Source organism: Helicoverpa zea, chromosome 27, assembly GCF_022581195.2.
Source record: "Helicoverpa zea isolate HzStark_Cry1AcR chromosome 27, ilHelZeax1.1, whole genome shotgun sequence".
NCBI lineage: Eukaryota > Metazoa > Arthropoda > Insecta > Lepidoptera > Noctuidae > Helicoverpa > Helicoverpa zea.
In genome coordinates, this window is record NC_061478.1 from 4,661,671 (window position 1) to 4,687,736 (window position 26,066).

At 36.6% G+C, this 26,066-nt stretch overlaps 2 protein-coding genes across 7 annotated transcripts in view; one reads left to right on the forward strand and one right to left on the reverse strand.

Annotated features, from left to right (window-relative positions):
• Positions 1–2,770: 2,770 nt before the first annotated feature.
• On the reverse strand, positions 2,771–12,758 carry LOC124643552 (LHFPL tetraspan subfamily member 2a protein). Of its 2 annotated transcripts, XM_047182565.1 has the most exons (6): positions 12,438–12,758; positions 11,809–11,927; positions 10,327–10,437; positions 9,667–9,780; positions 3,233–3,410; positions 2,771–3,096 (listed from the first exon to the last, which is right to left on the reverse strand). In XM_047182565.1, exons 1-5 carry the CDS (start codon positions 12,611–12,613, stop codon positions 3,268–3,270), a joined length of 663 nt encoding a protein of 220 aa, XP_047038521.1. In that variant the 5' UTR covers positions 12,614–12,758; the 3' UTR covers positions 2,771–3,096; positions 3,233–3,267. The 2 variants fall into 2 exon arrangements, with proteins under 2 accessions (XP_047038521.1, XP_047038520.1); XM_047182564.1 differs by having other exon boundaries at positions 2,771–3,410.
• Positions 12,759–13,360: 602 nt separating this feature from the next.
• Positions 13,361–26,066, forward strand: part of LOC124643345 (cullin-1) — a 38,806-nt gene continuing 26,100 nt past the window's right edge. For 2 of the 5 annotated variants that reach the window (XM_047182294.1, XM_047182297.1), the window contains exons 1-2: positions 13,361–13,597; positions 16,484–16,736. In XM_047182294.1, coding sequence (XP_047038250.1) covers positions 16,671–16,736 — 66 coding nt within the window. In that variant the 5' untranslated portion in view covers positions 13,361–13,597; positions 16,484–16,670. Of the gene's footprint in view, positions 13,598–13,692; positions 13,875–16,483; positions 16,737–26,066 lie in introns of those variants that run through there. The other 3 variants (XM_047182293.1, XM_047182296.1, XM_047182295.1) reach the window with 2 other exon arrangements.

Below are 26,066 nucleotides of genomic sequence, written 5' to 3' on the forward strand. Positions count from 1 at the left end.
CAATCGGCCCGGCCGTTCTCGAGTTTTAATCAGACTAACGAACAACAATTCATTTTTATTTATATAGATTTTGGCGAAAAAGACAAAAAAGCTCCTGTAAGTAAAAATGAGGCCAAAAATAAGTTTTTTTTTAAATAGTTAAAAGTACATATACACTTTTTCAGTCTCAACACATTTGCTAATTATGTAAAAAACATACAAAAAATACACCAAAACTTCGTAAATTTTAAACCAATCTATATTATATACTGATATTATAAAGCTGAAGAGTTTGTTTGTTTGTTTGTTTGAACGCGCTAATCTCAGGAACTACTGGTCCGATTTGAACAATTCTTTCGGTGTTAGATAGCCCATTTATCGAGGAAGGCTATATGCTACTTTTTATCCGGGTTCGTGCAGAGGTTCCCACGGGATGCGGGTGAAACCGCTGGCAGAAGCTAGTGCATAATATTATGGCACCTAAAACTAATACTAACATTAAAGAATAAAACATGGTGTGCTGACCCCAAATGAAAAATTGGGATAAGGGCAGGAGGATGATTAAAGAATAAATGTGATGTCAATACAATATATAAATTATTATAAATTATAAACAATAAATAAATTATTATAATATACTAGCTGTTTCCCTCGGGCCCACCCGCGTCTCGGAAAAACCTTCCCGTATCCGGATAAAAAGTAGCCTAAGTCCTTTCTCGGGATCTAGACTATCTGTGAACGATTTCCATTTCAATGGGTCTGTCAAAATATTCTTGTCGCCACCAGGTCCACCGCGCGATTCAAAAACTATAAAACCCTCTAGCTAGAAGTGCTGTCCGCTAGTGGCCGTAGGTAAAACCCAGACCCGAGGAAAGGCTTTAGATCCTTCCCCGTCCACTTCCCTCTTCCCACGTAAGTTTCGGGTTTACTGCAGCGAGTACTGTTCATTCTTCAATCAGTGCAGAAGCTTTTCGGTGAAAGCTCGACAGACTTACATAGTTACTTACACATTTATAATAATAAGTAAGTAAAAATTATAAACATGAACAACCAATTTTTGGAACCAAAAACATACCTTGATCACTTACAAATTTAATTTTTAAAACTTATTTCTTAATTTAGCTACAATCAGTCAAATATCAGTTCTTATAATTTTATTTTACTGGGAAGGAACAAATCTATTTCTGGTGCCAAAAACTGGTCTTTTTAACCCTAATATATGATATTTATTTGACGAAAGCAAAATTAAAATAGCTATGGGTAATATAAATACTATAGGATACAATAACGTGAGTATTTACTAACATTTCTTTGATATTAATTTGTGACTTACGATATAAAGACTACTTATTATTATAGGAAAATACACTTTCTATATTATAAATATAATTTTAGCATATAATATATGTTTCAAAAAAACTATATTTGTTTATGCTATTTGTATAAAAATTAAATGAATGTGGAATTTTAAAAATCAGTCTATGGTTTCCGTAATAAAAAAATGTATGATTCTCTTTTTACGATTTTATGAATGATGAATACTGGGAAATAATCAAATTCTAACCAATTGATATCCTCGCATGTACATATTATAATTTAATGTAAACAATTACTAAGAAAATAGTGCTAAATATATAGATAAAAATATACTGCCAAATAACTTGGTAGCACATACAAGGTGTTGATTTGCATTTGTGCCATACTTCAGGAGGAGGTCATAAAATACGTAAATACTCGATTGGAATTACAGTGGACGGGAAATAGCTAATATGTACTGCTTTTTTGTCATTGTAATGTCGTAGTATTTCAGAATTAATCCAATTTTATGAATGAAAATTATGAATGATCGTTGCGTATGCTTTGTGTTTGCGTTTGTGTGAAGGCACAGCACGGTTTTAAGGCCAGTAACACACGCGCCAAGTTCAAATACGGCTAGATGACATTGGCGGAATTCCGAAAAAAAAAAAAAATACGTACCAATTTTTTTGTTGATTTGGGTCGAGAATCATTAGCATAATTACGTCCTTGACTATGGCACGGATGCAAATCAACAGCTTGTATTACTGACATAGTTACTACATAGCAAATAAATCGCTGCAAGTCGGCAGTTGCAGTCGGCAGCTAGCATTCAAAACGCACACAGACCGGAGCCAACCGGCTGTGCGAGCATTAAAGAGCATGCAATCGGAGCCAAACTACAAGAAAAAGTGCGTAACTAAGAAAAGTACTTTTCTCGGTCTTGCTGACGTTTGGCTCCGATTGCATCATACGCAGCCGATGGGAGCCGATTCCGGTCTGTGTGAAAAGAAAAATGCGCGCCGATGCTCTCCGAGCCGGTTTGTCTGAACGGACCCTAAGTTAACAGTTAAATATACAGACAATAATGAGAGGTTAAGTTGCGCTAATTGCGACCACTCTATAGATGGGTGACCAAAATGAGAATTCTTAAAATATCAAGAAGGCACTTTTAATGGTAAAATAATACTTTTTGCAAAAATCTATGTAAAAAACCATGAGATTCATGAATAATTTCAGTCGATTGGACGCAATTTGTTATTCAGTCGTTGTTTATAAATTGAGAGGCGTATAACTTATAAACCATCTTATACCTATTTGTAGTTGGGTAGTTGACATCATTAACGATTAGATCAAGATCATTAGAGCCTTGACTTTGATTGTTGGTTTTGGCATATGTACCAAAACCCGCGGGAACTACTAAAATCCTTACTTAGATAAGCCTGTGTCTTTCTTCAAGGACCCTCAAGGATCTGTGTACCATGCAGTGTCTGTGGTTCAGCAGTTTTGGTGTGAAAGAAGGGCATACTTACATTCAGAGTTACTAATATCAACTACCCAAAACATACTTCGAAAACTACTAAAAAGCAGTTCCATTTCAAATATTAATTAATACTTATTAATAGATAAATGTATTATAAATATGTAGGTACAGATTACACCAAAATGTCAATACATTTACAGTGGTTTGTAGCAATTTTACATTTTGCCACATAAAATTAATGTTTGATTTATATTATGCTTTTTACGTTATACGAAGTAAAAACGCTTCCTGGGAATAAATACAAAATCTCTGTTTTTACATTAATTTTACAAAACCGGATACAATTTTACAGAACCTTATTCAAATTTTACAAAACCACATGCAATTTTACAAAACCGCATCCAATTTTACAAAACCGCATACAATTTTACAAAACCGGCTCCAATTTTACAAAACCGTTTTTTACACAACCGGCTGTCAACGCTTTCTGTAAACATTTAAGCCGTAAATCAGGCTAAACAAATCAATTGTTTACCTTCGTCCATCTGGAATTGTACCTTGTCAGAATTAGCGGCTTTGTCGGCTGTCTTCGAAAGTGCACTCGCTAGGAATATCTGAGCTACCCCTGTTGCTGTTACGAAGAGTGCCCAACCTTGAAAAGAGAGATACGAATTTAGAGATATACAACATGTAACGTAATTAACGCACACCCTCAAACACCCCAATTAGAATATTTTGTTATAATCATAATACATACACTGAATTTTTAATTTAACATGTATATGCATTGTTATTTACTAAATTAGTTATACCAATTCTTGGAGAACTTTTTGGTCATACGACTACGCACGCAAATATCGCGCCGCGCGCCGCTCGACTCGACACAACATAACGAAACTACGGAAAAAGCCGACAATACACGAAGTCTTATTACTTTGAGTTACGGTCTACATATTTGAATTTGTTTTGACTGTACAGGGTTAATATGACAATAATTTCCGCAGTTTTAATTATTTTTGGGATAAAAAATTACCTATATTAAAAATGATATAAATCGATTCAGTAAACGATTCTGAACAAACTAATTTCAGGATGTGCGTTAATTAAGTTACATGTTGTATATTGGAAACATTGGAATATGTATATGGGAATAAAATAGATGATATATATTTTACAATAATATAGCTACCTAATCATATTATTAACGGATTTAGATAGCATCAAGGCGTATTTGGCCAAGATTTAACAACCACACACGAAAAACAGACATCTGAGTTAATGAAATGAAATGAAATTGTTTATTTTGCAAGTTGGACATTACATCACTTTTACGAACGCTGAGGCCGGCATTTCCTAACTGACTGATCCCTGAGAAGAAACGCCGAAACAAACTCAAGGGTCATAGTCTCTTTTAGTCATAGTCTATTTTAGTAGTTACCGCGTCGCTGGTACATAAAGGGCTCCAGAAGGAACATGGTGGGTTTTAGTCTGTAAGAGTCTGACGAACCCTCACGCTGCACCCACAGCGGGTGCCGTCATTTGATGATTTCGCACCAATTACCAATGTTTTTTTATTTATTATTTCATTCAATTTCCATCTCAATCGGTTCTGCAATTTTTACAGAAAAAACAAACAAAAATTTTGTTAGTTATATGTATATCTGTATATGAAATTGACTGGATTTTTTATGACTTTATATGCGGGTGCTTTGTACGCGGTAAAAACCGGCCAAGTGCGAGTCGGACTCGCGCACGTAGGGTTCCGTACCATCCAAATTAATATTCTATATAAAGGAGATCATTCAAGTCTCGAACATTTTGTACCCAAAAATGAAAGTGCCGGCCAGAAGAAAAAAATAGTAGATTCTTGTAGAGAATAATGCCCTGAAAATTTTTTACTACTACAGGAATTGTCTACAATTAACCCCCAGGCTGCTATTTGACTTTGAAAATAGCAAAAAATCCCACAATATTTGGAGCATACATTACGGCCCCAAACTGGAGAAGGTAGCCGCTGCCTTCAAAGGACTCCTGGTCAACCTGGGAAGTCATCAAACGACCCCCCTCCCGCTGTGGGGAAGTCAGACTCTTACTGACTAAAACCCATCATGGGGAAACCAGGGCCGCGGTAATTCTTTCGAACAATCCCGCAGCCCCGATAGGCTTTGTCCCCGCTAAAAATATCGTAGGATTCTTGTCGAGGATGCCCTGACGATTTTTTACTTTTATAAGGAACGTCTTCGTTAACCCCCAGACTGCTATTTGAGTTTAAAGTGGGAGAACCGTGAATAAAAAATCTATACTTGAATGTTACGACAAATACGTCCACAGTATTTTTTTAACTAATTGAACGTCTACGATATGCCCTCCCCCCCCCCCCCCTACTGCTGCACACCGAGGAGACTTACTGATTTAAACCATGTCATGTTCCTTCTGATAATGTACCAGGGCCGCGGACTCTTTCGAACAATCCCGCAGCCCTGGCGGGCCCCACTGGGGTTTGCTGACTGTCTGAGGAGGGCTTGGGTCAACGCTCGCCGCCGAAACAGGCCTGTTGTTTCCAAGGAGGCGGAGGGACGATGAGCCTCCCTAAACTCACCGCCCACAGACCGACATCTATGGTGCCGGGAGTCTTCTCGACAAACGATGCGCGTGGTATCTTCCACGTCCACGGCAGCGGCTGGGATGAGATGCGCGAACTCTCAGTTATTCCTCCGCCTCCTTCTCTGGCATGCTTCACAGAAGGAGACGAAGGCATCCCATTCCCCCTCGCCCCTATAGAATTATTGAGTGGGTCATAGTCCCTCTGTCTCCTTGGAGACAACATGTGTCGTCGGCATGCATTGTTTACGCCCTCCTCAGAGAGTTAGCAAACCCCAGGTCCCCACCAGGGCCAAAACCTGCCGAGGCTGCGGGATTGTTCGAAAGAGTTACTGCGGCCTGGCTACATGGTCACAAGGAACATGGTGGGTTTAAATCAGTAAGAGGCTAATCGGAGCTAATCAGTGTAGCAGGGGCCGTAATCGTAGACGTTCGGACAGTTAACAAAAAAATATAACCGACTCCCAAAAACACTGAAATGCAAAAAAAAGCTATTCTTAGGTGCATCGGCCTAGAAGTCGGTGGCGTATAAACTCAGGAACATCCATTAGACACTGTTTTTTTTAAAAAAAGTTTTTTATTTTTGGCTTTTCAGTGACAAGCATAGTTGTCACTATCCACATTTGTGGAAAGTTTTCATTAATACGAATAATATAAGCCCAAACACGAGGTAGTTTACATAGGTATTCAGTTGTCGAGTTCCCTCGACCTTCTCCGGTCTCCATCATCAGGTCAGCTCCAAACCTTCACAGTTGCATAGGTCTCGTCAATACAAATAATATAAGCCCAAACACGAGGTAGTTAACATATTCAGTTGTCGAGTTCCCTCCACCTTCTCTCGTCTCCATCATCAGGTCAGCCCCAAAGCTTCACTGTTGCATAGTGTTATCAGACGTACACCTCATTGTCAAGTTTTTAACCTATGCACGCCTACAATTTTCGAGAGTTGCCCTCGATTTCTCAGGGTTTCCATCATCGGGTCCTGACTTGGTGATTATGGGACTACCTGGAAGGTATACCCTATCAAAAAAAAAAGAAAATTGTAAATCGGTTCAGGCGTCTTCGAGTAATCGGTGAACATACATAAAAAAAAGATCCCGACGAATTGAGAACCTCCTCCTTTTTGGGAAGTTGGTTAAAAAAATACTGTGAACGTTATTTGCCATAACATTCAAGTATAGATTTTTTATTCACGGTTCTCCCACTTTAAACTCAAACAGTAGCCTGGGGGTTAACCGAAGAGGTTCCTTATAATTGTAAAAAATCTTCAGGGCATCCTCGACAAGAATCGTACAATATTTTTGCGGGACAAAGCCTGCATCGGGGCTGCATCGGGGCTGCAGGATTGTTCGAAAGAATTACCCCGGCCCTGGTTTCCCCATGATGGGTTTTGGTCAGTAAGAGTCTGACTTCCCCACAGCGGGAGGGGGGTCGTTTGATGACTTCCCAGGTTGACCAGGAGTCCTTTGAAGGCAGCGGCTACCTTCTCCAGTTTGGGGCCGTAATGTAATGATCCAAACATTGTGGGATTTTTTGGTATTTTCAAAGTCAAATAGCAGCCGGGGGGTTAATTGTAGACGATTCTTGTAGTAGTAAAAAATGTTCAGGGCATTATTCTCTACAAGAATCAAGTATTTTTTTACTCTGGCCGGCACTTTCAGTTTTGGGTACGAAATGAATGATCTCCTTTATGGATATCGAGCAAAAATTAGCAAAAAAATCACGTTTGTTGTATGGGAGCCCCCCAAAATGTTTAATTTATTCTAGTTCAGTATTTGTTGTTATAGCGGCAACAGAAATACATCATCTGTGAAAATTTCAACTCTCTAACTATCACGGTTCATGACAGACGGACGGACTGACTGACGGACGGACAGAGGAGCGAAAACAATAGGGTCCCGTTTTACCCTCTGGGTACGGAACCCTAAAAAACTGGCACAAAAATATGTGGAAGAATTCAATACCGCTTAGAGTAAATTTTTCACGTTTATTACAGGAAAGTAATTTCTGAGAAAACTTGTATGAAGTTTCTTTATTTACGCCCAGTAAAGTCGGTTTTAGTTATTTTAATATAACGAAGAGTGCCTTGGCAATGATGAATGATGAACAATTCGAGTAGGCACAATATATATTGTCAACAAGGAAAATTATACAAAAATAGGACAAGATTTATAATTAACTTTATTTATTGCGAGTAATAAATGTTTTATTTGTCAATTGTGTACGAATAAGTAATTGGAGTGAGCATGTAGGTATATTAATACACACATATTTTGAACTGGCCAGATATCATCAAACCAGAATTATATCTGAGGGCACGGCAGTGCCCCAGCCAAGACTCGAGCAAAGCGGGCACGGCCGTACCATCTTTTCTCGGAGCGTTTCGCGGCTATTTCAGCCCCCTGTATCTTCCATGTGAACAAAGCTAGGAGTTTAGGTTTTCGATGACCAAGAGTAAGTATTAGAACAAGCTCAGTCTCAAAATTACAAGACATTTGAATAAATAGTTTACGAGTTATGAGCGATCAAAGTTACACCATTTTGTCACTGACTCACTGACCGATCATCAAAAGTCTAAGGTACTTCTAGCAAACTTAGAACCTTCAAATTTGGCACCAAGATAGGTTATTAGCTACATATAAAGGGAAAATTATAAAAACCTTAAAACTTAATAAAAAAATAGGAAACAAATTTATATTTGCGGTTTTTCAAGAACATTGTGTATGAATTTTGACTGCATTGATAACTTTGTTATTTATTTATGTACAAAATGTTACTATTTGTTTTATTGTTACGTAGTGTGGTATATTGTTATTATGTATTAAATATACATACATATGAATAAAAAAGCTAGGTTAAAATGAAATGAATAATGATAAAATCTTTCATATTAATGCAGTGCGATAAATACTCCATGCTCGCTCGATAGATGGCGTTGTCCTGGTCTAAATCGCGCTATGGTTTCGTTACATAGCTTAGTATAAGTAGTACTTAAAAAAAACTAATAGTTTCATGTGATTGCGCCATCTACCTCTGAAATAAATCTCTTTTATTCTTAAAGATATTCGATTCAAAAATTCGCCAATTTCGAAATTTTTTACTTTATTTTAAAAAAATGTTGTTTACGTGCTACTTTAGAGGTGTACATATTTAGTTTGTTATATATTTAGTTAGTTGCATGTAAGTTAATTTAATTTGTTACATACTTAGAGAAGAAAGATACCTACAAAAAATAAATTAGATCCCACCAAAAACATTAAATGTAAAAAAAGCCAATCCTCTACGCAATTCCTCCACCGTAAAAAGTTTTGAGATCGCATAGAAGCCAAGTCCTGTTCAACTTTATTTGTAATAATAAATCAATATTTTGTGACTATATCAGTAGTTTTGTTCACATTACAATAATATTGTCTTGGCCATGAGCACAAGTTAAAAGTCGCTCCTCGTAATAATGTGTAAATACCATTGGATTGATAAATTCTATATGGACATGATTTTACGATTGGACTGATTATGGACTGATTGGAATTTGAGATCACCATGGACTAAACATGCGCCATAGTACATGTGCAGTTCATTGATGTTGGATGAAACTGACTGTCGGTCATTTAGTAACAATTGAATAAATTAAAAGTATTTAATTCTGTGATATTAAACTTCATGTTTGACTTTCACCTCTCCAAGATATGCTGTATTATATTTGTAGTTTATTGTGCTCATGGCCAAGTCAATATTATTGTAAAGTGAACAAAACTACTGATATAGTCACAAAATATTGATTTATTATTACAAATAAAGTTGAACAGGACTTGGCTTCTATGCGATCTCAAAACTTTTTACGGTGGAGGAATTGCGTAGAGGATTGGCTTTTTTTACATTTAATGTTTTTGGTGGGATGTACTTAACTTTCCACACCTGGATGAAATATTTGCTCAGTTGTGTTAGCACCCATAACACAAGCTAATCATTAGCTTACCTAGGAAAAGATGAGCGGACATGCTATAATGCAGGTAGGTCAGGCGCCATCTTCTAGTATAACCGAAACTATCAGTTACGAGTGAACTAACGAGGCGTTCGGATTCTAAGATACATCTGTCTGTCAACAATTTTAGCTCCAAAGAAGGCGTGTAAGGGCGAAGTCAATAACGTTCCTCGTCTTCCGCAAACCCGCATTTTGATGTGCTACTTTTTTAGATTTTCCGATATGGCACCTCTGCTAATAATTTTGCTCTCCATGGGGTGCATCCATGCATCCGTGTGTCAAGAGAGTGAGAGAGTACTCGAAGGTCATTTCAACAGTAACTTACCAATAGAACAGTCCCCTGGTATATAAGGTTCAGAGTTTTCTCCACATAGTCTTTTGACTCTGGTTGCTCCCCATCCCCAAGGGTATAGTAGTAGACCTAGCACGCCGAAAAGACCTGGAACATGTTGGTTGGTAATGTTAAAAATATGGTCATTTATGACAGACAGTTACTATGGGCCTTAGATGCCCGAGTCAAATTCATATTTAAATGAAATATCTTGTGGAAAGAACTAACAAATAATCAGCTACCGCGGTTTTACTTGCGCGTGACGACAGTGGAGGGGACCACTTCCCACGCCCGGATAAAAGGTAAACCTTGAGTTATTCTCATGTATATGTATATGTGTACCTATCATTGCCAAGTTTTATTAAAATCGATTGCTGAAATTTTTTAACTAAAAAAAAGTTGTCTGCTAAAAAGGCACTTTTTATAACAGAGTGAAGACCAGACAATCCATAAAAGATAAAAAAAAGATAAAAAGATAAAAGATAATTTATTTTGTTAAATATACCATTAATATACATGTACATAAATATACATGTTAAATAGACCATAGTTTACTTGTTTTTTTCCCTACGTATTTTTCAGCCATAAATAATTATAATCAATCTAGACTTGATCAGTATCAGTTCATTTACAATACATATAATAGCTACATACCTCCTAGTGCTTGAGTGGCTCCAGCTAATGAAATGACACTCTTCTTAAACACAGACTGCACACAGCACGCCATGACACCCGCTAACACGGTCGCGAATTGTATGGCTGCACCTGTAAACAACAATTTGGACGATTAAACAAACATATTTTAAGCCAGTATTTCATCTTCTCGATAAGAATTTTTATACAATAGATTTGCATGCATATAGTCGAGTGTGATTGAATACATAGGTGCAGAGATATAGGCGAAACTACTTTGTAAAATATTCTTATATGGCTGATATGGCTTCGAGTCTTTCAGACTTCCCGTAAAGACTGTTCAATGTATATAAGCCAGCCTATTTAACGTACCTTCCGAAATATGTATATTATGGAGGAACTTGTTATGACATAGATGGTCACCCATCCAAGTACTGACCGTGCCAAGCGTTGCTTAACCTTGGATCAACTCATGCTGCTGGCTGTTATATGAATATTAAATCGTATATGCATTTCACCAATGCCCCACTTTTACGTGGGACCCTACGTTGTACCTATTGCATAACATACAAGTACTTTTCTTTTTGCTGGCTTGAAAGGTCAAACTGCCATAAGAGTTTTTTATTAGCCTTTAACCATTCTCAAGATTTTGGTAACAGAAACTGTTTATTAATCTGTTAACTGCATGTATTTAAATTAACACAAAAACAAATCCTTCCGTCTTTATTAACTCTCTCTCTCTGAGTGATTTCACCAAAAAACTACGGAACCAATTTAGATGTAATTTCTAGACATATAGAGACATACATAGGGCCTGATTAGCTAGGCTACTTTTTACCTAGCTAAAAGACGAGGTATTCCCATATTGCGGGTAGAACAGCCAGTTAAAGAATAAATAGGTGTTTTATCTTGCAAAAAAACATTATTATTCACTTGCAATAAATCAATGCAGGAGTTTAATTAAGTATGCAGCACTGGACACATCCTTTGAGAATAAATCAATACTTATCCTTGATACTAAGGAATAAGGATATAATTTGCTTAATGTCATACCAAATACGTATTGTGTAAATGTGAGTGAAATTAATACCAGTGCTTATTCACATATATATGAACAGACTTTTTGTAACTTAAATTATAAAGAGGAAAATTTCATTGAATGTTCCGAAACGACTAAACCAATTTAAGTAAATATTTTACAGTTGAGAAGACTATCCCTGGGAGACCAACTATATTTTATCTATCTTCTGGATGCAGGTGGAACTACTTCCAAAACCCAGAATTATTTTTGCCTGTTCCTACTCAAACTTTAGACCATATTGCTAACAAGTAATCAAAGGATCATCATCAGTAAATATGACAAGGTTTTATAAACCATCTAATTGAAATGGTGCACTCCTACTATCATTTTTGCACTCAAATACAACCATGATTACATTTATTGCACATTAACACAAAAGGCACCGTGAGCACATCATTTCAGGATAGATGAGGTCTACTTACACAGAGACAGGAAGAACATGGCCGCCTTCCATGGTGTAGGGTACACTTCAGCATCAGTGGCTAGCCCGTAGAACGAGAACGAAGCACAGTTATTATGGTCATCTCTCATGCGGATACATCTGTAAACAAGAAGAGATAGATGGAATATTCTATATAGTACACCAAACAAGAGTAGAGAATTATTTTGTGAAGAGTATTATTTTGTTTATTATATTTGTTATATTTGTTGATGGATGGATAGAAGTATATTAAAAATTGTTATAAAACACTGGTACTCAGCTGCATCCACAGAGGCATACCCCAACATAGTTGAGAAAAGGCTAGACAGATGATGATAAGTGTGTTAAAAATTTTAAGTTTAGAATAACTAATGTAACAGTCGAAAACTATACTAGTTTAAACAGTAAGACATAAATATAGTTATGTATTGAATGCATTCTACACATTGCATTGAAATATATTAAACAAGAGTGTTGATAATATAAAAAATACTACTCTTGTATTTCTTATTCTTATAAATTCCCATTTTTTATAAGCTTAGTATTATTTTTAAATATATTTTTAAGATATTAAATGGGTACAATTTTGTACCACAACTTATCATGTGAGAAACTTTTTCTAAAACTTACCTATTGTAAATACCGACGCTAGGAACATAAAAACTAGTGACATTCTTCTCGTTGAGCACCACAGGCTGGCCCATAAGCCATTTAGGAGTCATAATACCAGTCAAAATTAACATGAATGCTACCAAACTTAGTAAAAGCCATGCTAAGCTCCTTCCAGTTACTATAACGTAACACATGATTTAAAATATACAGCAATATAAGTCAGAAGTCTAGTTATAAAGTTTTCTCGTACTAATATAAACAGTTTGTTAAAAAAATATAAAAATATTATAAACTAATCGTACACACAGTCGCTGATTTCTGACATTTCTTGACAGAAAGCAAGCAAAGACAAACTGCAACTGACATTTCACTTTTTTAATTGGTTCAACTAGAGAGGGGCTTCAACTATCTAAATTAATATAAGAGAAGCAAAGTGGAAGTCTAAATGAAAGTCGAAACAGTTTAACTTTTTTATTCAGATATCATTTTCTGTTGCTATACGGTAAGCAATAAAAATGTTAGACCCGGTTATTTAAGATCGGGCCCGGAGAGCCGCTCTGAAATAATTAAGAATCGGAGTTAATGAAGCACGGAAATAATTTATTATTGCATGCAAAATGTAAAACAAAAAGTAGAGAGAAACCTATAGAATAAGGTGTGTTGAAAAGAGAAAGACAAGTGATTAGTGTGTGAAATAATTTTTAGTAAAAAAATTGAACTCAGGAAGATTCTGTAGCTTCACGAAGCGATCCTCACTAAAGTTATTTTTAGATACATTAATTATGAAAGATAAATATAGCAGCAACAGGGGAATAAAATTCAATATTAATTTATCAAAAAAAATGTAACCAGTTTTATTCTCACATCTATAACGCAGTATGAACGCATCCGTACTCTGCACTCCGACCGAACGCATCCGTAAAACAAGTAGCAAACAAAGCGCCATCTGCTGTTTCAGCAGGATAAAAATAAAATACGGTTTTGTTCTCTCTTCTTCCTTGTTGTTTCTTTTCATTTAGTGCGAGAAAGAAATGGTTAATTTAATCAGGGCCTATTATTTCCTGCATTGAATTTTGCAAATCAATTAGTGATTTTAAAAGTGTACAACGTTACGTTGAATCGTGTCGCGATAATCTCAAGTGAAATGTGGTCGATGACAGCGTGAAAACGATTGCTACGTAAGTATAATCCTGTCAAATGTAATGTATCGACGGTGTAATGTAACTTGTATTGGGTTTACATTGAGGCGTATTTTGTAGGATAATCAAAATACCTGTCAGTCAATTGTCAGGTACAGATGTGTACCTACCTGTGTATTGTCAAGCAAAGAAATCAGTCGTAATTGAACAATTTATTTTATTTAAATCGTTTATTTTATGATTATTTAGTGTTAAATACAGTGCCATGAAGTGTGTCTGTGAAACTGTGAAGGTACGTGCTAAGTGTGTGCTGCGGGTATGGTAGAAAAAACATGTTTTCATATGCCCTTGTTTAGGTTGCAAAATCTGGTTCCTTTGTCATATGCATAGTCACTTTTACTTTTTCTGAGGAACGTTGCATGTAATCCACTGACGTATAGTAAATTCCCGCTATTTTATTCGTATTTTTTTCGCTCGTTAGAAAGTGGGCACATTTGTCATGTGGGATATTTTTTTATGTAAATAAGTTGTTCCAGTTGAATAAGCACCCACTGTTGAGTGAGTTTTTGTTTAAAAATGCAGTTATACTTGATTGTTATCCTCTTGACATAGTTTTTTTTCTGTTATAAATGTTGGCAAAGGTGTTCTATTACATGGACATTCCTGGTGAAGGAGTTTTTATGTAAGCCTCAAATTATGACACATAGCTTTCTACCTGTAAAAAAAGTTTGTAGTTTCAAACAGAATTATTTAAAAATAATAGAAGGTAGCGTGAAAAACATAAATATCAAAGACTTTATTGTATAGATTACAAGCTGTAATATATGTAAAATCAATACAAAAACAATGTATGTAAGTCATTTCCTTCTTTAAATTTGTAAAGTAAGGAACCAATTACAAATGTTAATAAATTTAAGATTAGTCTAGGACACTTCATCATCCTCCTACTTCCTTGTTTTCAAACTTCTCCATATTTTATGTTCACTTAAATAATTTACTGGTATAGGTGTACCTCTTTTGTCTGCATAAAAAAAGAAAGATAATAATCGTTTAGTTGTCTATAGCAATCTATTGCTTTTCCACTGTCCACAGCTTGAGTAACTTTCACTGCTGTTGCATATAGTTTACTGATTGACTCATAAAAAACTGCATTCATCTACATAACATATACTTTTACTGTATTATTTAATTTAAAAGATGAAAGATTTTTATGTGTGTCTGAATGTAATAAATAGATAAATAAACGAAAAAACAAACTGGATCTGTTGAAAAAAACTTAAGATTCTTATTTCAAAAAGGCTATATTTGGTCTCAGCGTGAGGAGCCATTCTCTTAGGACCCTGTTGAAACTGCAAGAAACTGCTAGTCTATACTTCTATACTCAAATCAAGAAAGAAAGAGGAAGGCCCTGGCCTGGCTGAAGGCCTAGAAGCCCTAAAAGTACTAAACTAGTTTGTAAAATTCTTTCTCTGTTTGGGAAGCTAAACTATCCCCAATTAATATAGGCTATATTTTATCCCCATACGGGAGGAAGTTCCCTCAGGATGCAGGGGAAACAGTAAAACTTATCTACCTTCCATTCTTGATACATACCTGGTTAGCATTGACAAACCAAGAAGGTAGATCAATACCCGTTATATGCTTGTGTAGGAGTCTTATAATGAAGCGGCAAAGTCATTATGATTGCGTGGGCTGCAGGTTTAATCACCTAATAAGCCCCAGATTTTAAGTTTTCATCTGCTTGAAGAGTTACTGCAAATTGCCTCTAGCTAGTGAGTATTAACAGTAAATTAAGAGGAAATGAAAAATCACACCCAGTAATAAATTGCCTACAGTTTTTACTGATGTCTATCTTTGTAGACAAAAGATTTCATGTTATTTTTGTAAATTCAACCAATATTTGTGAATAGGCTTTCTTTAGAAATTAGAGAGAAAGCATACTCTCAACACAAGAACACACTATCTTATTGCATAGGTATTGTTAGCGATAAACTGCATAAGAATCAGTTCAACAGTTTAAGAGCTATAGTGCAACAGACAGACGATCTTATATCAATCTTATAACATAACTAGCTTCCGCCCGCGGCTTCACCCGGGTAGAGTTCGGTTATATCGCGTTTCCAAGAGAATTCTTCAAAAGTCCGGGATAAAAACTATCCCATGCTCTTTCTCAGAGTCAACTCTATCTCTGTACCAAATTTTATTGAAATCAGTTCAGTGGTTTCGATTTAGACGTGAAAGCGTAACCGACAGACAGACAGAGTTACTTTCGCATTTATAATATTAGTAGGGATTATATTCTTTTTATCAGGGGTTAAAAATCAGACATGTCTGGTGTGAGTTGAATCTCACTCTATTAGATTTTAAAGTAGGTGTAATGACTTGACTTACAGTCACTTATTTCACCTTCAAAGGATCAAAACATGGTATTGACATTCAAAAGTATTCATTTAAACAAGACATTATTTTTGTTTTGAACATGTATTGATTTTATTTCATTCTTGGTGGTTCAGTGGTGAAAGCAGTAGGTAGTGTAGGTTTGATTCCAGATCACACTAGTACCAATGCAATGTATCTAACTTATTTGTAGTTTCTTAGTGTATCTTAGACACCAATGACTGAGTAAAGGTGAAGGGAAACATGTTCAAAAAAACTGGACATTAAAGTCTGGATTCACCATCTGTAATTGAGCACATGTGGTGATAAATGCTCATTCCTTCTCTGTATTAGAAGAGGCCTGTCTTTTGCTGTACGACAATAATAAGGCTGATGATGATGAAGTTTCTAAATGGGCCAAAAACAAATCTATAAGTTCTCAATGTCCTTTGCAAATAAAAGTTTCTTTATGCATCTCTTACTCATGCAACTAAACATATTTTCTGTCTTTCTCCAAACACTAACCACAACCAATCTCTTTTGTTTCAGAATTGACAAGCGCAAAGGCAACATAGTGTACTAGCAAAAATAAACATACAAACACAAATTATGTATATATAGCAGCTGTCTAGCTGGAATACTGTGATCTCTTTACGTGATTAGTTAAATATTTTTTTTTATAACATTATATGAATCGTGTGTAGCCAGTCTTGTGTTTATGCGACACTGAGGCAGAATGAGTTCTCTAAATAATACCAATGCAAGGCCCCAAATGCCTTTACGACAGAAGGATTTTGATCAGGTAAGGATTATATTTTTTTGTATATGTGAACAGAGATTAGTAATAAATGGAGTTGGTACTCAGTACTGCCAGAAAGATCCAAGTCAAATCTCAGTTTGTAACTTAAAACAGGCCTTTTCAAATAATAAGACATGGTTAGAATTCCCAGCAAGTTGTAACTTCAAGAACCATCAACAAACTCTTGTAGTTGAGTATGGTTCTCGCCAAACGTATTGGCTGCTATTAATATCATAGCAATATTTCACATGGAGCAACTGTTTATCTCATTTCCACAACCTTGTTTCTGAATAACATAATAAACCTTTAAACTACCCTAATATTCTGTCTATCAGTGCAATTCTGACCAACGAAGAATTGAGTGCTCCATTTATTATTATTCTGTGTTTTGGAAACCAGTTTTTTTATTTTTAATTTCCTTTTATGTATTGCAAAAGACAATTGCTGGTAAATAAATGGTTTTGGTGGATACTTGAGTATCGTATGAAATTATGTTTTCTACCCGACTTCCTAAAAAGGACGACGTCAATTCGGATGTTTATATTTTTTTCAAGTTTGTTAGTGTTTTAAGATATCAGTCTTATAGTCTGAAATCATCATTTCAACATTGTTTATTAAATACTTACCTCGCTTCAGTGGTAAATTAAATTGGGATCCAGTTTTTCATCTTTTCAATAAGAATTTTTATCCATATGATTTCATGCATAGTTCAAGTTGAATTGACATAGTTCAACTAGCCTGAAGTATGCCCGTATCTATCTGCCTATTTCCAACTATGTTAGGGGTTGACTTCCAATCTAATTGCATGCAGCTGAGTACCTGTGTTTTACAAGGAGCTTGCCTATCTGACCTCCTCAACCCAGATAGGGACTACGCGATACGTATGTCCGCACGAATTATTAATTTTCCTTATGACTTCCTTATAGGTACTTAAATAACGTTGCCGCTGTGCGTGCCTTATCTAGTTCCTAACTGTTGCAATAGAAACCGCATCTTGTGAAACACCATATCGTTGAACTGTCTAGATTCTAGATAATTACAAAATTGATCAATTCAATGAAAATGAAATGACACTGAGACAGATGAGGACTGGAAGCCGATCTAAAAACGAAGTAAATCTAGCCAAAATTATTTTGAATAAAAAAAAAACGCGTATGGATGAAATTCTCAACTATCCCACTGAAAAGGCAGAAATAAGATTATCCACAGATGGGGGACTGCTCTAAGAAACACTTACTTATTTAGCTAAGCTAGAATAAAAAAAAATCGACCTTACATATATGTAAGTATCAAAAGTGGAACAACCATCATCATCAAATTCATTAAGTGTACTTTTTTGGAAATAAATTCCTTATTCTTATCTGAAAAAGTTTGACACTCCCTCCCACTGCACCCACAGCTGGAGAAAAATTAGGGAAAACTCTCACACACACGTGACTTTATTTGAAAGGTTTCATTTGCCCGTCTAAAGAATGTTACTGCCATAAATTGAACTTAGTTAAGGTACGCCATTCTCTGAAGGAATTTAATTAAGTTTTCCAATATATTTAAGGTGGGTTATTAATTTGTTAGGGTTGTTCTATATGCCCGGGTAACTGCGTTGAGGAGGTCAGATAGGCAATCGCTCTATGTAAAACACTGGTACTCAGCTGCATACGGTTAGACTGGAAGTAGACCCGAACATGGTTGGGATAAGGCTAGGCAGATGATGATAATTTTTGTTTCGTAATCACTTCATTCATACAGTATCTAATTAAGTTGCATGTTAATTAATCGATCTTATTACTATAATGTAAATCAACACAACAGTTATTGACAGAACCTTAACCCTTATTTCAATACAAACATAGCCTATATTCTACCTAATCAACATAACTAATTAGCAACAACAACACAAAGGAATTCCATCTTTATCTTCCTAAGAATAAAGTCGTTAATCTTTTAATTAATGTACAAGCATTACTGTCTTACGCCTACTATTGTTACAATCGACCTACATTGACAATAATATGGTATTCGTAACGGTTTTCTATTTCATCATTTTTGACGTAACTATGATTTTCTAAAACAAAAGGTTTTTTTTGTCGTTTTGTTGTTAAAATGGGTATCTTCAATCACTCACTTTAAAACTCAGTAGCAGTCGTTGTTACAATTCTATGTCAGAGGCCGTCAGGCGGATTTGAGAAAACTCTGACACCAGGGCTTGTTAGGTGATTAAACCTGCAGCCCACTCGATAAGAATATTTCAATTATTCTACTGTTATATGCCTGAGCATTGGTATACGCGAGATACAATTGATTTTCTATTGTTTTTATAATTTAGCGGCATACAAGCAGTTAAAAGAGAGGGCCTTATAGGCAACCAGCCTACCGGGACTGCGGGATTGTTCGCGCAAGTTACCGCGGGCCTGGTACACAAAGGGCTCCAGAAGGAACATAGTGGATTTTAGATAGTAAGAGTCTGACACTCCCTCACGCTACACCCACAGGGAGGGGTCATTTGATGGGACAAGGGCCTTGTTGATTTCGTGTACCGGTCCAAATAGGGTTCGATTTTAAGGTCACGCTGGCATTGGATTACCTAGCATTAATTTGTTCCAAAATAGCTTTCATTTTAGCAATATTGAAGACAATAGTCTCCCGTATATTTGAGGGGTATTTCTGTCTAATTCTTCAGAAAGAATAGGCTCGATGTTATAAAAAGGAACCTATGTCTGTTACAAGTTCTTTTTTATGTAAACTCTTATTTCCGTCACAACCATGTCTTATATGTAGATAAAAGCTATCGATTTAAAAGTTATAAATACTCTTCATCTATTATTCAATCGAATCAGAATATCGTATGGTTACCACTAACTGTAACAGATCAATTTGTGACCGCAGAAATTAAGAGAAAGCGTCAAATCTCGAGGAAACATGAACTATAGAGTCTGATATCACCAACCCGCATTGAGCAAGCGTGGTGATTAACGCTCAATACTTCTCCGTGTGAGAGGAGGCCGCAACCCAGCAGTGGGACGGTGGAAAGTCTGATGATGATGATGTATCTGGATCTTTTTGGGGTAGATCTAGATACTACCAGTTTTCTCGGGGTTTCACTCATGTGCAGCTATCCTTTAGGATTTATCTCAAACTTCACTTCAATTATTTCAGGTGTTTTCCTGTAGGTAAAAGGTAAAAGTGAACAGAAAGTACTGTATCTGAGAATCAAATTCGAAAGTACCAATTTTTGTTGAAAGTAAAAATCGTCAGTTATAAATTTTGATTCCGACAGCCAGAAAGACGTAGCTACTTAACCAGTCTACCTTCTGCCACCAGGGTCGTCAGTTCGATTCCGCGTTGTAGTATTTACTGTAGGTATGTTTTACATCAATGTATGTTCAATATGTAAATTATATTCTTAAAAGACAGACCAGAAGGGGTAGACAAACATTAAAAACACATAATTCATAGACATACAACCGTGCAAGTTTTATTGCTTACAAACATTACTTTTATAAAAGATTTAACGATATCAAAACGAAGTTATTAAAAATACAGCATTGAAGATAATTTGGAAATCATGTCAATTCTGAAGGTCTGTCATCGCAGTCGACGTCTTAACTTCTTCTTTTTGCCAGCCTGCTCGGTGCAGGATGGGCGCAAGGAGGATTGACATCTAAAAATATGTATTTTGTACAGCCCCGGATCTTCAATTTTTTTCAGGCGGGGCAAGAACTGAAAAATGCCGCCCCGCCTACCTACTTATGTTTATTTTCACCAACGAAAGTCACTTTTTTGGTAGGTAAAGGACTTAAAAAAAATGTGTCGAAATCATTGTAGTGAGCCTGTTGGCCAGGTTTAAGTTATGAAAGTCGAAACAGATTAATGAACACAAAAAGTTAATAAGTTTTAAAAAGCGTTGTAAAGTAATAGGTAAGCAGTCGGAAGCGCAAACTTTTTTGTTTTTGAGGACTCCATAAATATTTTGTTTTGCTACATTTGATTTATAAAAGGTAAGACAGCGTGGATTTGACTCATGTAATCAACAAGGTGACGTCTGTGTAATATTGTGCGAGCGAAGCATGGGCGTAGCCAGCTTTGGGCTCAGGGTGGGGCAGCAGTGAACCTATCCCCCGGGGGAGGGCGGGGACCCTCCCATTTTTGTATCTTGAGCCGTTAATCTCAAACTTGTTAATCTCTTAATTTGAGAGGTTTATATTTTCAGGTACAGAAAATAAACAATCACACACAGGACAAAAGCCAAAAGTAAGGGTATACAGTTTCTGAACATGATACAGTTTCAAATTTTTATCGGACTTACACCAAATATTACGTAAAATTTAGCCCAAACGTACTTAACTTTTTGTTTGTTGACAAATGCAAAAATAACGGCATGTAGTTTCTGAATACGCGAGCGAAGCGAGCGCGAAATTTTTATCGGGCTCAAATCAAATATTACGTAAAATTTAGCCCAAACGTACTTAACTTTTTGTTTGTTGACAAATGCAAAAATAAGGGCATATAGTTTCTGAATACGCGAGCGAAGCGAGCGTGAAATTTTTAACGGACTTAAACTAAATATTACGTAAAATTTAGCCCAAACGTACTTAACTTTTTGTTTCCTGACCAATACAAACATAATATAGTTTCTGAATACGCGAGCGTAGCGAGCGCGAACTTTTTTAAGTTATTTGTTTGAAGACTCACAAATTATACTGGGAATTATGTATGTACAAATAAAAAGAAACCGTGATTAGAGCGAGTGCCGTTTGTGTTCGTTGATTTGGTGCGTCAATAAAAATACTCAGCCCCGGATCTAGGGGGGGGCAAACCGGGGCCTGTGCCCCGGGCGGCAAATTTAGGGGGCGGCAAAACTCACACTTCACAGACCAATGGATAACTAATTTTGACCACGGAAAAATTAACGGTTAAATAAAAATAGCACAAGTACAGCCATTTCATGGCCATATCAACTTGACCGATACCCTGAGCGCCGAGTGAGACATGCTGCATGACTGCACGAACATTTATTATTCACGAGGCGAAGTTTTAGCAAACTAAAAAATTATTTGCGATCATCTATGAGCCAGGAATATCGCATATTTATTTTTATTTTAAATCCTACATTACATTACTGTAATAGTTACCTACAGCGCCATATTAACCTATGGTGCAAGGTGTGCGAATAACCCGGGCGCCTCGGTCTCAGGGGCGCCCCGGGACGCCCCACCACCAGGAATTTTGTATGAAATTACACCCGTTTGATAAGGAAGTTCCACATTGTATCACGATACTGACAAGCGAAGTTCCTAAAAAAGTCGCCTTCGCTTTGTTTGATTGATCATTTTGATTATTTTTTACTTTTAACATCCTCCAGCTAAGTAAAAAAATTCTCGCTCGCTACGCTCGCGGTTAAATGACAATGTATGTCCTGTTTTTCTGATTGTTTATTATTTTTATTGACTCGGTCGTCGGTCATTGATTCGGTCTCTAATCACGTTTTCTTTTTATTTGTACGTAATTCCCAGTTTAATTTGTGAGTCTTGTCAGTGTACTTGATCAGGTAATTTTGTGTCATAGGCTCAAAAAATTTCGCGCTCGCTTCGCTCGCGAAATATTATACATACATTGCCTTGATAACTTCGTAAGTCAAGTCCACGCTGTCTTACCTTTTATAAGTCAAATGTGGAAAGGATGTTTTTTATGGAGTCCTCAAAACCACAAAAAGTTTGCGCTTCCGACTTCTTGTTACTTTACAGCGCTTTTGAAAAATTTATTAACTTTTTGTGTCCCAAAATTGAAAAATTTGCGCGCTCGCTTCGCTCGCGCTACTTTTCACAAATGCATTGATCTGTCTCGACTTTCATAACTTAAACCTAGCCAACAGTTTGAGCCTACAATGAATTGGACACATTTTTTAAGTCCTTTACCTACCAAAAAAGTGCACTTCATTCGAACGTTCTTATTTATATTCCTTGTAACTACTGTAAGTACTTCAATACATAGTTGGCGCTCGGGTGATGATTGCACCCAAGCGCTACATGAGCTAGAGACGGCCCTGCCTGCCTACATATTGATAGCTAATATTATATAGATGATAAAGGTGAAAATAAACATAAGTAGGTAGGCGGGGCGGCATTTTTCAGTTTTTGCCCCGCCTAATAAAAATTGAAGATCCGGGGCTGAAAATACTAAACAATCAGAAAAATTGTACATAAATTGTCATTTAGCCGCGAGCGTAGCGAGCGAGAATTTTTTCACTTACTTGGAGGATGTTAAAAGTGAAAAATAATCAAAATGATCAATTAAACAAAGCGAAGGCGACTTTTTTAGAAACTTTGCTTGTCATTATCATGGTATCATGATAATGACAAGATGATGGAAGTTCCGTATCAAACGGGTGTAATTTCATCGAAATTTCCTGGTGGTGGGGCGTCCCGCGGCGCCCCTGAGACCGAGGCGCCCGGATTATTCGCACACCCTACACCATAGGTTAAGACGGCCCTGTGGGTAACTATTATGGTAATCTGTGATGTAGGATTTTAAATCAGGCAGCCGCCTGATTTTGCCGCCCCCTGAATTTGCCGCCCGGGGCATGGGCCCCGGCTTGCCCCCCCCTAGATCCGGGGCTGATTTTGTAATTCATGTACATTGTGTATTCAACCAACATAATTTAGCAGACTGGTCATCAGACCGCTTGGCAATTGATGTTACAAAGTATGGCTGAAGGGGAATACTTAAAGCCCATATCTGAATAATACTGTTTTTACCTGGTAGGATTAACGACCGATCCCATATTCATCTGTTGTTTTCCTTACTAGAGATAGGCATTTTACATTACTTGTGTTAGGCTAATTCCAAAATTCTATCTCTTTTAAGCAAGGCAACAGATAGAGTATTGGGACAGCCGCAAGTGAGCCACAAATCATTGGTCTCAGTAGCACCATAGGTACTTCTATAAGATGATTTTTAAACATTCTAATTTAATATACATATGTAGATGTTAATTAGTTAGTCAGTAACTTAAGTTACGTTGTTATTTTTATGCTAAACAGCTGTCGTCATATATCTCGTCAGAGCTAACGGTAAACTGGTGTAAACTAACTGAATGTAGGTTTTTAGACTACATTCGTTGGATGGGCTGTCATCAAACATGTTAGGAGCGTAGTTTTAATACAAATATTCCTTCTTAGCCGTTTTCCCGCGGTTTCACCCGCGTCCCGTAGGAACTATTGCCGGTACTGGGATAAAATATAGCCTGTGTTACTCGGGAAGAGTTTTCAACAGTGAAGAATTTTTCAAAACTGTTCCATAGTTTCGGTTAGAGCCTTTGGGGTACAAATAAATAAACTTTTTTTTCCCTCTGTTATATTAGCATATATAATACTATTGGGGTGTGTTCGATACGTAGAAAGATAAAAATAGCTACAGACATTACCGGAAAATGTCATAATGGATGTGAAAACCCTCTAATACTAATATAAAGTAACTGTCTAAGGACTGCACTGATTTGACTGGTACTCCGTGATTTCAACTTAAGGAAAATGATACTGAGGTCATATAGTGGACAACTTTACCATAACGAGAGCCATTGACAAACGTCAAAGGAATATATTTTTTTAAAATTTTCTACTCTTAATGTCCCGAAATAGACGGAAGATCTATATTATTATCTATATTTTGCAGTTCAATACATGATAAATAGTTTTTTTTTTTTATAGCTTGAACCTTTTCGTTTTTCCGCTGCGTGCATACCTCAGCTGTATAGATTTCTAGAGGATAAAAGTAAAACATAAATAAGTGTTTGGATCATAAGCGTTTGATGATGAATATGGCCCTGACTAAAAATAAACTAGCCTCACTCTTTCTGTGGGTGTTAAAAGATTACGACTAGTGGTCTGATGCACTCGTAAAATTATATGAAATAGAGTAATCTCTAGTATATAAAATATTTATGTCGACAGCTATTATACTCATCATCCTCCTGCTCTATACTAATTTTGTTTGTGGACGCACTGCATGAAGGCCCAGCGCCAATTATGCAATTTTCAGGGAAAAGAAATTCACACAGTCTTAAGATTTTTATGTTAATTGTCAATTCATCAAACACCAACCAGACTGCATTTTACTGACATAACAGTTATTTAACCGACTTAGAAAAAGTAGGTCAACATCTAAATTAGCACCATATTGTATAGAAGTTATAGTTATCGGCACGAATCTTGAGCTCTGACCTACATCTGCGCAGAAGTGATTTATTAGCAAAGACCCAATCCCGAGTGACGGCTATGACGCGATGCACTGCGGGCCAATCACCGCTTTAGCCCGCCCCCGCGCCTCACTTCATACCACAAAAGGGACCCAATAAACTACTTCAGCGCAGGTGAAGGTCAGAGCTCAAGATTCGTGCCGATAACTACAAGACTCCTGAGACTCCTAAGACTATGATTCCTAAGACTCCGCCGTCTATCTGTCACCAAGCTGTGCCTCATGGACAGTGATAGTGGACAGTTGAATTGTTCGCAAATATTTCTGTTGCTACTCTAACAACAAATAATACTGAAAAATAGAATAAACTAAATGTTTTAGGGATCTGCCATTCAACAAAATTTTTTTGCTCGTCTTATTAATAACTAGCTTCTGCCAGCGGTTTCACCCGCATCCCTAGCCTATAGCCTTCCTCGATAAATGGGCTATCTAACACTGAAAGAAATTTTCAAATCGCACCAGTAGTTCCTGAGATTAGCGCGTTCAAACAAACAAACAAACAAACTCTTCAGCTTTATAATATTAGTATAGATGTTACCGAATCCTTCGTGCTTAAGTCCGACTGGCACTTGACCGTTTTTCTTATTTACAATGAGAAACTGAAATGGCGTCAACATCAATTAAAAAGAAATTCACGCAGTCCAAGATTTTTATGTTAATTGTCAATTCAACAAACGCCAACCAGACTGCATTTTACTGACATAACAGTTATTTAACCGCCTTAGAAAAAGTAGGTCAACATCTAAATTAGCACCATATTGTATGTTAAGTTACACATGTTTTACTGTCTGTCTTTATTACGAACTAGCTTCCGCCCGCGGCTTCGCCCGCGTCACCTTCGGTTATATCGCGTTTCCAAGAGAACTCTTCAAAAGTCCGGGATAAAAACTATCCTATGTTCTTTCTCAAGGTCAACTTTATCTCTGTACCAAATTTTATTAACTCCAGTTCAGTGGTTTAGACGTGAAAGCGTAACAGACAGACAGACAGAGCTACTTTCGCATTTATAATATTAGTAGGGATAAGAAGAACTGTGTATGTATTTCTGGGATTTCGTAACTTGGAAACTGCTGGCCTAGATTT